This window comes from Amia ocellicauda, chromosome 3, assembly GCF_036373705.1.
Source record: "Amia ocellicauda isolate fAmiCal2 chromosome 3, fAmiCal2.hap1, whole genome shotgun sequence".
NCBI classification, from domain to species: domain Eukaryota; kingdom Metazoa; phylum Chordata; class Actinopteri; order Amiiformes; family Amiidae; genus Amia; species Amia ocellicauda.
Genome location: NC_089852.1, coordinates 33,136,852 through 33,152,412, shown reverse-complemented (window position 1 = coordinate 33,152,412; position 15,561 = coordinate 33,136,852). Strand labels below are relative to the sequence as shown.

General features: G+C 42.5%; 1 protein-coding gene across 1 annotated transcript; it reads right to left on the bottom strand.

Moving 5' to 3' along the window:
- Positions 1-9,355: 9,355 nt before the first annotated feature.
- On the bottom strand, positions 9,356-10,045 carry LOC136747097 (olfactory receptor 52K2-like). Its single transcript, XM_066700054.1, has one exon. The coding sequence runs from the start codon at positions 10,043-10,045 to the stop codon at positions 9,356-9,358; it is 690 nt and encodes a 229-aa protein (XP_066556151.1).
- Positions 10,046-15,561: the final 5,516 nt, after the last annotated feature.

Sequence of the window (15,561 nt, the reverse complement as noted above, 5' to 3'; positions counted from 1 at the left end):
AGTTATAGTAGGAGACTCAATTCTTAGAGGTGTAGATCACACAGTGTGTTCTAGTGACAAGGAGACCCGCATGGTATCTTGCCTGCCTGGTGCTCTTGTTGCAGATCTCCTAAAACTAGTAGACAGGCTACTGGTCAAAGCCGGGGGGGGAATCCACTGGTCATGGTCCACATTGGAACCAATAACATAGGAAAAGGTAGGACAGAGGTTCTGCAAGACAAATTAAAAGGGTTAGGAACAAAATTAAAGAGCAGAACCTCCACGGTAGTTTTCTCTGAAATACTTCCAGTACCACATGCCAGGCCAGGACGACAGGCAGAGATTAGAAAGTTTAACATGTGGTTGAAAGCTTAGTGTAAGGAAGAGGGTTTTAGGTTTATGGAGCATTGGTCTTTCTTCTGGGATAGATGGGACCTGTACAAACCGGGCAGTCTACATCTAAACAGAAGGGGGGCTAATGCATTGGGAGAGTGTATGTGCAGTGAAATTAAGAATCATTTAAACTAGGAACCAGGGGGGCAGGGAGCTCTGACAATGGGAGATGTTCATCTAAGGAAAGAAAACCAAGGGAAACTGCTAGTAGGAAAGTCCTGAAATGTTTGTACCTCAATGCCAGGAGTATAAGGAACAAAATGTTAGACTTGGAAGCCACAGTGCTAGCATGTGACTTGGAAAACGAACAAAATGTGGCAAATGTTCTAAATGAGTATTTCACAGATGTTTTTACCAAAGAAAAAACAGATGACATGCCACAGGTTGACAATCAGTCCAGTCAAACCCTAAGAGATATCAGGATAAATGAGGAGGAGGTACTAAAGGGACTAGCAGAATTAAAAACCAACAAATCACCTGGGCCAGATGGGATATTTCCAACAGTACTTAAATAAATGAGGGAAATTATTTATAGGCCGCTAACTCAAATATTCCAAATGACACTTAGAAAAGGGGATGTGCCAACTGACTGGAAGACAGCAAATGTCATACCAATCCACAAGAAAGGGGACAAAACTGAGCCAGGAAATTACAGACCAATCAGTATCACCTGCATCACTTGTAAAATGTTGGAAAAAATGATTAGACATAAAATAGAGGAGCATCTTAATGAAAACCATATTCTTGGAGATAGTCAACATGGGTTTAGATGAGGCAGATCATGTCTTACTAATTAATTAGAATTTCTTGAACATGCAACTGCAGCTGTAGATCAGGTGAAAGCCTATGATATGATATACTTAGATTTTCAAAAAGCTTTTGATAAGGTTCCACACCAAAGACTGATCCTCAAATTGGAAGCTGTAGGCATTCAGGGTAATGTAAGTAGATGGATTATGAACTTATTGATGTATAGGAAACAGAGGGTGTCGATTAGAGGAGTTGCTTCTAACTGGAGTGAGGTTGTCAGTGGAGTTCCTCAGGGATCAGTACTAGGGCATTTGCTTTTTCTAATCTATATTAATGATCTGGACTCTGGGATAGTTTGCAAACTTGTCAAATTTGCAGATGATACTAAAATAGGTGGCTCAGCAGATACAATCTTGGCAGCACAGGCTATTCAGAGGGACTTAGATAATATTCAGTTGTGGGCTGACACCTGGCAAATGAAATTCAATGTGGATGTAGTACCCTCACCGCCGATGAGGGGGAAAATAATTATATTAAATAATGACAGGACACAGGAATGCTGCTGCTTCATCAGAGTCTCTGTAATGTCTATGCAGCGCGGCCCCTCCCTCTTCAGGTGAACGATCAGAAAACAAAAAAAAGGAAAAGCAATCGATATATCAGCTGCTCCAATAAACTAGGCCAGAAACATCGATCATCACACATTAACAAGTGTAATGTCTACTATAAAGTACATTCAAATACACTCACTTTTAGTCACAGAAAGTTAATACTCTCTGGTCTGTTCACGCATATTTCATATTAGTTTAATATACTTTGTTCACGATTCTGTACCCACCACACTCTCCCCTTCAACAATAAATGTCGTCCCGACATTACTCTTCTTACAATTTTTCCACTCTATTTCAGGGTCTTTTCAGCATGCATATAAATATACTGGCTGATACTGTGAAACTGGCTGAGCCCATGGTGTAAAGTTCTGCATTTCATGTGGTGTCGGGTGAAATTATATTGTGTTTGGATTCTCTACACTATAGCATGCTGGGGTACCTAGGTAGTCATATGTGAATGTTTTCGGTGTTCTCCTTTCTCTCCTAGGCAATCTGTACCCCTGTTCTCCTTCACTGTTACTCTCATTTGGGGCTGCATGAGCATCTGCCACGTCATCAGGTTGTCTTACAGGTTGTTCCTCGTCCATCGTATCTACTCCCTGTTGAGGTAAGCCTTCACTTTCCGATTGTACTGTTGTTTCGTAATCATTCGTCCAGTTTCGCACTAGGACACGATCTCCAGGACACAATATGGAACTCCTCACCTTCCCATCATAATTCTTCTTATTCCTCTCTGCTGACTTCTTCGCTGTCTGTTTGGCAATTTCAAAAGCTTCTTGCATTTCTTGTTTCCATCTCTTTGCATACTCTATGGTCCGTAGTTCTGGTTTCGGAGGTCAAGTCAAACAGCAGATCCACAGGTAACCTTGGGGACCTTCCAAACAGTAAGTAAAATGGTGAAAATCCTGTTACTTCACAACGTGTGCTGTTGTATGCAAAGGTAAGTTTATTTAGTGATTCTTTCCAGTTGCTTTTCTGCTTTTCAGTCAACGTCTTCAACATCTGAAGCAACGTTCGGTTGAAACGTTCAACCTGCCCATTCCCTTGGGGGTGATACGGCGTTGTCCTTGATCCAACAACTCCACTACTCTTCTTCAACTGAGCAACCAGCTGGTTTTCAAACTCCGCTCCTTGGTCATGATGAATTCTTTGCGGAACCCAAACTTCGGAGTGTAGTCATTAAACAAATTGTCAACCACCGTTTTAGCTGATTTTGAGGTAGTTGCGTAGGCTTGTGCGAATCATGTGAAATGGTCTACTAATGGTCATACCCTCCTTTACATTTATCCAGGTGTAAGAAGTCAATGGAGACCAGCTCGAACGGGTGAGTAGTGACAATATTTTGGAGTGGTGCTCTGGTCTCCTTACATGGTTTCTTTTGTTTCAGGCAAGCACAACTTTTGGTCACATAATTATCAACTTCATAGTGCATTCGTGGCCAATAGAATCTTTCTCTGATCAAGGACATTGTCAGATCTACGCCTTGATGCCCCATGTGGTCAAGTAATTCTCTCAACACATGTTGCTTGTACTTCGCCAGTAAGATCAGCTGTGTTCGGGTGTTTGTCTGTCTACGGAGGATGCCATCGTCTCCCAAGAAAAGTTTGTCCCAACTGCACAGTAAGCATTTACTTTGTGCACTCAAGGTCTTAAACAGATGTCCCGTTGGCTTTTTGTCAGACAGCTTAAACTGTAAAACGGGTCCAATGTGGTCATCATTTCGCTGTGCTTGTCTGATCTAATCCACAGGCAATGGCTCACATACATGCTCGGATGTAAGGGTGTCATCAAGAGAAATCATTGCAGTCCAGGAGAGGTTAGATTGTGGTGCCTCTACCGATTGGATGGTAGCTTCCACACAGTCAGATGGTAATTCTTCGGTGCATCTTTTCATTATTGTCTCAATGTTTAAGGGCATTCTGGATAGGCTGTCTGCGTCCACATTTTCTTTGCCTGCCTGTATTTGATGTTAAAATGAAAATCTGCAAGTTCTGCCACCCATCTACATCCCGTTGCATTTAGCTTTGCACTAGTCAAGACATAGGTGAGCAGATTATTATCACTATACACAGTGAATGTGGGGGCATAGTACAGATAATCCTTGAATTTTTCAGTGACAGCCCACTTTAGGGCCAGGAACTCCAGTTTGCCTGTCAATGTCAATGTTCGGGACCCATAAGCGATGACCCTAAGCTTTCTGCCTTGTCTTTGGTACAAAACAACTCCAAGTCCCTGATTTGATGCGTCAGTATGAAGTACGAATGGCTGTGAGAAGTCTGGGAATGCGAGAACAGGTGGCTCAACCAGACAGTCTATCAGTCCCTCCAGTATCTCTTGGTGCTTGTTCATCCACACAATTGGCATCTGAGAGGGCACTCCCCTATTCTTTCCTTTCCACTGTGGATTCTTTGTATCCTTGCAATCCTCTTTGTTTCTCTCCGTTTGTCTCAGCAGGTCGTAAAAGGTACTCGCGATTCTGGAGAAATCTTTTATATACTGTCGATAGTAACTCAACAGGCCCATGACTGCTCTCAGCTGCCCAACTGTACTCGGTCTTTTCTCTTTCAGGTCTCTCACAGCAGCTGTATCGGCTGGGTCCATCTTATTCCCTTCCGCAGACACAATCCTCCCAAGGTACCGTACCTCACGCTGGAATAGTTCACATTTACTAGGCTTTAGCTTTATTCCATACTGCCTCAATCTTTGCAAGACTTTTCTCACATCCTCCACGTGATTTTCAAAGGTTTTGCTGAAAACTAATGTGTCATCCAAATAGGGAACGCATATATTGTCTCTTAGATCGTCCAGACACTCCTCCATGCAGCGTTGAAAAGCTGAAGGAGCATTCATCAGGCCGAAGGGTATTCTGATCCACTCGTATAAACCCCACGGTGTCACAAAGGCTGTTAATGGTCTGCTCTCCTTGGCCATGAAGCCCTGATGATATGCTTTTCCTTGGTCAAGAATTGAAAATCAGGAGTTCCCTCCCAAACTATCCATTATGTCTTGTACACGGGGGATGGGCTGTCGATCAGGATGAGTTTTACGATTCAATTCCCTGTAATCGATACACAGGCGTAAGCTCCCATCTTTTTTCCAAACGCATACAACAGGTGAGGCATATGGTGAGTTTGATTTCTGCACCCATCCTTGCACAATGAGATCATGCAGGTAGTTTTTCATTTCTTGGTAGAGGGGTTTAGGCACTGACCGGTAAATGCATACAACAGGAGTAGCGTCTTTCAATGAAATGGCTAGTTGTAGTCTCTCTATGCAACCTATGTCACTTTCAGATTCAGAAAATGAAGCTGCTTCCTCTTTTAACATCTTCTGGGCCATTTGCTTTTCAGACTCGCTGAGGTGGCTCAAGTCAACTGGCGGAACCCATGCGATGTCGGAGGTATGGGTGATTTCACTTTTTATTTGATTGATCCTTACAGAGGTTAAGCTAGGGTCCACAAACGCAGCAGTTGGGTACACGGCCTGTAATGGTTGCACTGTTCCTATGACCGTCTTGCCCGCTAACATCAGGTCATGATCTGTAAGGTTCTGTACACTGACAATTATGTGTGAAGAAGTATGTTTCCGCAAGGTCACAATCGTCTCACAGAACTCCAACCCCTCCGTCTACTGTGGATTAACGTCAGGCTCAAAGATAAGCACCATCTCTTCCTTTGGTCGGTGAGACTGCACTCTGCATTCAATTTGTACTGATGTGTGTTTGGGCACGATAACATTTTCCTTTGTTGTTTTGACTGTATATTCACATGGTGCCTCAACATGGATTTGTTTGATGAAAGCTTGAACTGTTCCTGTTGCTACACTAGGACAGGCTGTTCTTAGGAATCCACTTGTGATTGGCTGCGTTATTCCCTTGTTGTTCACCATTTGCTCGATCACATTATATCTGATGATAGGATGACGAAGCTGACTACCCCTCATCAACAACACAGGAATGACAAGTTCATCGGTTTCCACTTCATTTGATGCCAAACCAAAGCCACTTCCAACCACCCTGTATAAGGTATGTCCTGTCCGTTTGCTGCCACTAGATGGAGTCCATCAGGCGCATCAATTACCTCTGCAACATCTCTCAGTCTGATATTCGGTAAGTGCTCATTTTTCCACAGTTCATCCACTATACACACTTGAGATCCTGTATCCCATAATGCATCAACAAGCTGGCCTTGGATGTAACACTGTACCAGACACTGTTTTCCTACAAAGGCGGCACGTGTAGACTTGTTGGTTTCCCATTTCTTTCTGTGCATTGCAGAATTTGTGTGTACTCTTGGTGTCTGGTTACATTGGTTCATATGGACTGTCCAGTGATTAGCTTCACATGCTTTGGAACAATACAATGTTTGTTTACAGGCAACGCATTGTCACAGTCTAAGATCAGAACCTGTGATACCACACTGTGCGCAGCTTTGTGGGGACATAGTTGCATAACTGGTCACTCCTCGTCCCGCAGTCGTGACCCTGTCCCGTTTAACGACTGGTCTCTGTACATCGTTGGCCCTCGTGCTCTACAACCAGCCAGAAAATGATCACTACTGCCACACCTATAGCAGTGAGTACAGTACACATCCAACCCACTCTGCTGACATACCAGACATTGTTGCTGTTGGAACATGTCCCCTCTCCTGTCATACAGCTGCACATAACCTTGAGGTGGGTATGCAGACTGGAGCGGTGGCCTGACAGTTTGAACTCTCACAAGGGTAGAGCACTGTGTGGGCATGACCTGTGGTTGTCGAATAGACTCTTTAATTTGAGAAACCTCTGCACTGAGGTCCTTTAGCAACGCCATCTCTGATCGCATTTCCTTTAACTCACTCATAATATCAGGCTCATGTTTCTCTGTACTTTTCTGACATGGCATCTTTTTCTTTTTGACAGCAGCTTCACTGACCTGTACTGTATGCAGCTTGGGGTGCTGTTGTTGAGCTTGAAGCTTCTTTTTGCTTTGACGCTCTGTTTCATTGGCACAAGCAATATTGAGTTTATCAAAGAGAGTTTCATCACTCACATCAATTGTAGTCAAGTAGGGTTGCAGGTCACTCCTGATACTGTCATTTTGCAGGCCAGTAAGGACAGTGTGAAGAAACATGCTCTGAACTAAGTTCGGGTCATATTTCAAACTGGATTCCGCTTCCTTAGATGCGAACAGGATCTTTTGTCTCAAATCAAAACACCTAACGAGGAAACTTTGTGGGGTCTCTTTATTACTTTGCACTTCGGAGGTAAGCAGTTTGTACAATTCAGTCGCACCTCTTTCTTGAAAATGCGCTCTCAGAATACGTCTCAGCACAGGTAGGGTCAAATTTAGTTTTCCCTCCAGGTAACTGCGCAGCTGCATGCCTGGTGCGATTGCTCTTATCACTGCATCCACTATTTCAAGATCTGAAACTCCCCTGCTCAATCCATGTTCGATTTGTTGGGCCAAACTTGAAAAGGTGAGCTTATCTTTTTGTCCAGGTTCACCTATCTGTCCTGATATCTTGAATTCTTTGTTCCAGGTAGGCATGGCTTGTCGGGCTAACACTGGGTGCAGGTATGTGCTTGTGTCTTGCTGCATGTTTGAACTTCGTGATGTGTAAGGGCTTTGTGGTATGTTTGTGTTTTGACGTGTGCTAGTGTTTTGGTACGTGCAATTTGCTGCACCCTGATTTTGCTCTATTAACCTCTGCAGAGCTAATTGTAATGTGTCGATTTCTTTTTGCAGTTTTTCCTGCTCTGTGGTGTCTGCTACTGGATTTACATCCACTCTCTTAATCGTCTGTGCTACATATTCTTCTGAATCGCTATTTCCATTAACCCGCTGAATTTCACAGATTTTGTCTTTCAGACACAAAAGCTCTGCCATACCAGCATCTTCTAGCTCCTCTAATGCCTCTCTCTCAATGTGTCTTACAATCACAGAAACAAGAAATGACCGGCTTTGGCTACTGGCATGTTCACACTCAATCCCTAGGAATTCACACAGTTCAATCAACTTTTCCTTTGAGAGAGCATATACTGCTCCTATCATCTCAAGCTTCAGATACCTGATGTGATCCATGAGTTACTCAGTGTTTAGATGTGTGTAAAGTGATAGAAGAAATGTCCTTATCTGGCTGGAATACTGAAGCGCTCCTGGTATTGAAGATTAACCTCAGATTGCTTGCACTCTCCTTCCTGGCTCTACACGGACACCAAACACCTTCACTCTACTGGTCACCTGGGCTGAGTAGTAGACTGAATGGCACTGGAAGCGGGCTGTCTTCACTGGAAGCCAACTCGTACTGCATTCAGATCTCGCTGGGGCCTACAAAATGTAGTACCCTCACCGCCTGATGAGGGGGAAAATAATTATATTAAATAATGACAGGACACAGGAATGCTGCTGCTTCATCAGAGTCTCTGTAATGTCTATGCAGCGCGGCCCCTCCCCCTTCAGGTGAATGATCAGAAAACAAAAAAAAAAGGAAAAACAATCGAGTCATCAGCTGCTCCAATAAACTAGGCCAGAAACATCGATCATCACACATTAACAAGTGTAATGCCTACTATAAAGTACATTCAAATACACTCACTTTTAGTCACAGAAAGTTAATACTCTCTGGTCTGTTCACCCATATTTCATATTAGTTTAATATACTTTGTTCACGCTTCTGTACCCACCACATGGACAAGTGCAAGGTAATACATGCAGGTAACAAAAATGTCCACTATAATTAGACTATGGGAGGTACAGATCTAGATGAAGTAATGCATGAGAAAGACTTAGGAGTCTATGTGGACTCCTCACTTTCTCCAACCAAGCAATGTGGGGAACCAATAAAAAAGGCAAACAGAATGCTAGGGTATATTGTCAAAAGTGTAGAATTTAAAACAAGGGAAGTAATGTTAAGACTGTACAATGCACTAGTTATACCTCATCTGGAATACTGTGTACAGTTCTGGGCACCACACTTCAAGAAAGATATCGCTGCTCTAGAGGCAGTTCAGAGGAGAGCAACCAGACTTATTCCAGGTTTGAAGGGAAAGTCCTACTCGGAGAGACTGAGGGAACTGAACCTTTTCACCCTGGAACAGAGGAGACTATGTGGAGACTTGTTCCAAGTCTTCAAAATCATGAAAGGCATCGACCACATCAAACCAGAGCTTTTCCAGATCAGCAGGGACACACGCACCCGGGGACACAAATGGAAATTGGGCTTCAAGGCATTCAAAACGGAAAACAGGAGACACTTCTTTACACAGAGAGTAGTCACAATCTGGAATAAACTACCCAGCGATGTGGTTGAAGCTGAAAGTTTGGGAACATTTAAAAATAGTCTGGATAGGATCCTTGGATCACTTAGATATTAATAAACACCAAACGAGCACGATGGGTCGATTGGCCCCCTCTCGTTTGTAAACTTTCTTATGTTCTTATGTACTCTGTGGTCAATGAAAAAAAGTGCATAGCTGGTAAACTCTATAGATTTTTTTTCTTTACTAAGTATGAAAAAAGTATTTGATATAAATCTGAACTTTACCGTAGTGGACAGCACTATGCAATCATGAGGTGTAAAATGCATTGTGAAATTGTGAATGAGACTACATCATGCACTAATCCAAATTATGCATTAAAACTATATAACTATATAACTGAACATTTTTATATATGAAATTACAATGACCACGATATCAGTGACTGTTATGCAAAAAACTCCAAACAACCCAATAATATTATTCTTACTTGTGTTTCCACAGGCTAAACTTACCAGAGCCATGTGCTCACAAAAGCAATGATCAATAACATTTGAAGCACAATAGGAAACAGGACTGGCTAGGGACACTATTAGTGAAATAATACATGTATTTCTCAAAATAACTAAGGCAGAGAATTTAAAGAAAGAATAAATGTTTATGTAATCATTGTAGCGCAGTGGGATACATATGGCAACATAGCGATCCAAAGCCATCCCTAGGAGTAGCGTTGACTGAAAGGCACTAATAAAATGAACAAAAAACATTTGAACCAGACAACCCAATAGAGTTATTCCATTCCAGTTGAATAAAAAGCTTAATAACATATTTGGAACAAATATTATTGGCAAAGTCAGGTCTACACAGGCATTGATACATATTAAGACATACATGGGAGAATGTAAACTCTTTGCTGCTGTAATAGTGAATATCAGTGCTGCATTACCAACAAAAGACAATACCCCTATCAGAAAGAAAGGGATGAAAAGATATTGTCTGTGTTCCCCAAGTCCCTGAAATCCAAGCAGAAGAAATTCTGTGTGTGACTTAATTCTGCTTTGATTTTGCTGCATTTTCACTTCTTAAATACCACTGTTATCTGAAAACAAGCAATAAATTAGGCATTTCAATAACACTGTGGAGAAAATCACATTTCTGCCAAAAATGTAGTTGCAATTAATTTAAAAAAATACTATTGTATTGATTACCCTGTTAGACAAGGGCCAATTACTGCAGAATAGTATGAGAGAATAATGCCAAAATATTCTGAATTTGCTTCTTCAAAAATGAAGAAAATAAGATCTGGAAGAAGTTTCACATAATGTGAGAATGAATGACACTCATATGGAACTCAACACCATTTTTCAATGTAATGTCAATATCGTATTAATCTAATGCTAGGTGATACTACCAAAGAGGACTTTAAAAAAGCAGACTGCATAAACTGCACTTTACCTGATCTCTTGATATTTTTATTTCTTTCAGATATATATGAATCATCTTTTAGTTGTTTAAGAAAATAGGCTACAATCAGAGGTTTAAGAGGTTAGATCAGACCAAGAGGCCACCTGTGCAGAACACATATATCATTTTATAACTGGGCACTTCTTTCTTTCTTCCGAGTGGACATTATTGGTTACTTAAATTAGTTATCAGGGTACCTATCCAATTACCATTAAAACTGTGCTGATATTGTATTTATATTTATCTATTTTTGTTCTGCAAATATATACTTAAAAAAACCTGCCAGTATTAGTAAATGCAAAGAAATCAAACAATCAGTACATTTAAAATAACATGAACTCACTGTTTCACTGGGATTCCCCTCTTCTCTCTCTTCCATGGGCTCATACTTTAACCCAGGTCTTCAAAGTGTGACGCTTAAATCTCTATCTGTATTCCCCTGGTGAGGTTCTGTCTGAGGGGTTATGTCTTGGTCTTAATTAAAGCATTGTAATCTGCTGGGTTCTTATGTCTAAGTAATAAGAATTAATTTGGACTACTGGGAATTCAATTCCCACACTACCAGCACAAACTCTCACAGCTAGTTCTGAACTACAGCATATAGTACTGTTTTATTTGCCTTTATTAGGCTGAACTCCAGCTCATCTGTGTGTATATGCTCTTTTGAGATGGACTTGTCTGGGAATGTCACCAATATTTGAAATAAAAAACATACAAGGAGCTGAAAAACATTAGACCTCAAGTGTTACACAAAATAGAGTGGTTTAATAATCATGCAGAAAGCAAGATGCAATCAGATGTACAGATAGATGCAAAGAAGATACAGTACAAGATACAGTTGCAAAAGCAGCAGAATTTTACAATAAAATAAACTTGGACAGCAAGTTCTACAGTTGCAAAGAACATAAACCTGTTGCATGTGATATGAACTTCTGTAGGTGACAGTGTACAGTATCACTGTACTGCTGATAACAGTTTCTAACTTTGCAGGAAAAGCAGGAAAAGCAGAGAGATGGATGAATGACAGGTACCACAGGGTGATCAGAGACACTGCAGTCCTGTTGTTGCTGGGATGCAGGTTTCACCACTGGGACAATGGGAGACATCTAGCAGATCAAAACAGGTCCCTTCCTAATTCTTGTTTTATAAGTCTGCACAGGAACTTCACTTCTTGCCAGGAGACTTTAACTCCAAAGTGACCTTGCAACCCTTGGGCAGTTCTTCCTTTTTCAGATAACTGCACAATGGCGGGGGCAAGCAGAGGAGGAGCAGAGTCTCTCCATGCTCTGATGTTAGTGCCACACAGCGCGTTGGAAGGAGCATGCAGAGGTGGCACTGATCATTGCAGGCACTGGAGGCACACAGCAACTGGGATGCCTTCAGGACAAGGTGGAGCGCCTAGTGGGACTGGCTGCTGTAAACACGTCTCCACCCAGCAACGCTACACTGACCAACAACGGGAGCAACTGCACAACCACACCTAAACCGAACCTTGCTGCTGGACAGAACACTGTGTATCCAGACACCGCAGTGCCCAGGTGGCCGGGGATTGGGTTTACTGTCGCTGCTGATGCTCTCACTGTGGAGGAAAAGTTAAAAACCAACACAGTGACTAGTCTGTAAATAATATATTATAATACTTATATTAAAACAACTAGATATTCCCTGCGTGATGTATTTGAAAAACGAAAAAGTAACCGAAGCACAGCCAGACCTTCGGGCGCAGACGGCACAGAATGGTGTTGGTTAATAACTAACTACAAAATACACACAGAGACAGGGTGAAGAGCACTATTTTTGCAGCCGGCCGACCCACAGAGAGTTCTCACAACTTGATGTTCCAAAGGCGAAATGGCAAAAGAAGACGTCACCTCTTATACAAGCAGGAAGTAAGAAGGGACCTGTTTTGAGTAATGTGCACAGGGGCCAATGGCAGCTTTGATATAGAGTGTTGGGGTAAAATTGCTTTCCACTAAGATACTAGTTAAAACTTGCTCTTATAAGGGTTTCCTTGTTCTTATTTTCAGACTTATCTGTGTGACAGATAGAGATAATTTCTACTGCCGTGGACATTCCTTAGGTAACGAACCAAAACTATATAACATGTTCTTATCAGTATAGTGTGTGCTGTGTCCTTGGTACCAGTGCTTCCATGTCTGGATGAAATATTGTTTCAAGAATACCTTATCAATTATTGCTTCCCGTGTCTCGGAACTGCCCCGGGACATATGCCAAGAAAATATCATCCAGGTTCAGGACGGCCCCGAACCTCCTTTGAAATATTGCTTGTAGATGTATAAAAGGCTGTGTGAAACTTTCAATAAACGAAGATAAACGAACAGACATTGTGTCAGTGACTTTACTTCCTGGGCCTGTCTCCTGCTGAGAGTCTACACTGTTACTGGAAGCGCTCACTGGGGTGCCTGATTCACTGGGACCCGAAGGGTTGCTTCAATTGAAGCATTGTACCTTAACATAGAGATATTTTGATTAGGTTCCAACAGAAGTGCGCTGAAACTCCTCCCCCTTGGGTAGTGCTTCTGACTTGAAACAACCTAAAAGGCAAGACTTTCTTACAAATAAAATAATATAGCTAGAGCTCAGATAATGGCTGTGATGAGCTTAGAGAGAGTGAAGTAGCAGTCAGTTATAATTATTACTCCTACAACTATATTGTAATGCTGTCTGACTAGAAGACTACACTGTGCTGAGGAGGGGGGCTGCTCTTGCATTTATATAAGGTGACAGAGGTATGCTGGGAGCCACTGTAGATGACAGACTGCGGTGTACAGGACTGCGGGGAATTGGGTGACATGTATGTAGTTATGTCCAGTAATGTGTCTGTGTGAGTTGTCCTGTGAGCCCCAGACCCCTCCTGTGTGCAACCATGCCTGTCCACCCTGGCTTTGTCAGAAGGAGTCCGACGTGGTCTCTCTCAGTGTTCAGTTCATGTTGTTATTTTAAGAGCAGTTGAACCAACCCTGCAATTAAAGAGCTGTTTGTCTCAAAACCAGAGAGTGTTGTGTACTTTCATACCCACGATGCTCATAAATGTTACAATATATAATGAAAACTTAAACACAGAGTTTACACACAAACTCCATCTTTACTTGATATATTGCTGGTTTTTGGCAGGAGGGTGTGTATTAGGCATCCATACCAGAATCATTATTATTAGCAATATCACAATTACTATTATTATCATCACCATTAGTAAAATAATTATAAATAATAATAAACTGTGCACCAGAGTGGAGAGGCCAACACCCTCCTGAATCCAGCGTTAGCAGCACCCCTGTAGAATACTTCAAGTATTTAATACATGACAACCTACTCACTTTTATAGTGGAGCTATACAATCTCTGTTCTCGCCAAATGAATATTACCAAGACACTTTTGGATGTTTCTTTCTATATGTCTCTCATTGGAATGCCTGGGCAAAAAAGTGCCGAAGTGAAATAGCAGTTATAATCCGTGAGGATACCAGCCAGTATCCGTATGTGTAGGACGGCTCCTGTGGTGGATTGTTGCATGGGGAACTTATTCCGTTTGACTCTCCTGATGCTGCTCATAAATAACCTGAAAATAACAAAGAAGGAGGATAATATTAATACTTGGGCTCGATTCAAATAAATCAGAACTTACCTTACAGGGCTGGTGTGATGGGGTCCCTCTGTGGCAGACAGCACTCCAGATTACGAACATGGCAGCAGTGCAGGGGTGAGGAAGGAACGTGTCAAATAACATCTCAAGTGTGTCTGTATGAGCGGCACTTACCTGAGCTTGTGCATTTGCCTCACTGAGCCCCTTCCCTTTTTCCTCTCTCCTTTCTACTCTCGACAATCAGCTGCACCGACTACAGGGTTCACCTTGAGAGGAGTGCTGTTCAGAGGGATCTGCGCTCCCAGCTCAGGATGGGAGCCTCAACAGGCCAGCACGAGACTTTTGCTTTTCTATCCTCTGGATAGCAGATTGGGATTATTTATTTTCTCTTTTACAATGCCGGATTTGCACAGATCGGCTGCTGTTTTTGTATTGGATTTTTGGGCTCAGTTTTAGAGATTTTACATTTGATTTTACTATAGATTATTATTATTTATTATTATTTTTTTAGCTTTTGTATTGTTTTTATTGACTAATGGCCTGATTATATTAAAGGCATTTTTAACAGTGTTTTATAAAAGGATTAAGCCCTGTGGCCACTGCAGACTTTGTCCCCTGCTATTTTCCCCCTTGCTATTGCTTGAATTGTTGAAATATAACTGTGTTGAATAAATCTTTGCATTTGATTTTCCGAAGCCTTTGGTGTATGTACTGAGATCTAGCCGAACCTGCTCACTGATTGGGTTAGGAAGAACCATCATTCAAACCTAATGGACCAATGGAGACACATGATCTACGCCTTCCTGTAAAACCCACCCTCTCTGTCTGCACAACCGGAGACCTCCTTGCCTGTTGATATTGGCAACCACTGCTGTGTTGTCCGTTCAAACCAGCACATGTCTGTCCCGCAGGACTGGCAGGAAATGAGACAGTCCAAGGAGTACTGCTTTTAACTCCAAGACGTTGATATGGAGGGCCAGTGCGGGCTCCACGTCCGTCGCAGACTGCTCCCCAACCCTGCTTGCAGGCATCTGTTGTCATCACTGCTTGGTGGTAGACTGGCCCCAGGGGCACACCGAGGGTCAAACTGTGAGGGCTCCGCACCAACGAGTGCCTTCCACCTTTTGGAGTGACTGTGACTCGGCGTGCCTAATCGTGGCAAGGATGCATCTGTAAAGACTAGAACCACCACTGCAGTGTCCTCAATCGGAGTAAGCTGAGGGGGAGGGTCTGTGATGCTACCGCTAGGAGGCCCAGCAGCCTCTGGCAAGGGGACACCCTGACGCGAGCTCTCAGTCAGAGGAGGGAGAAACACGTGTGTATAGAGACAACTCTTTCTGGTGCCAGTGCATAATTAAAGATGTGGAGCCCCTGGCAATGCAAGGGGCCAAACACGAAGTCCATGCACTTGGAAAAAGTGCGTGGGGCTAGCGACAGGCCGAAGTGGGGAACAGCAAACTTGAATGCTCGGCCCTTGTAGGCGAAGCAGAGAAACTTCCTGTGCATAGGGATGTGAAAGTAA

Excerpts from the sequence above, each read along its gene's own strand:
- LOC136747097 (XM_066700054.1), bottom strand. The coding sequence starts at position 10,045 with ATGCAGCAAAATCAAAGCAGAATTAAGTCACACACAGAATTTCTTCTG.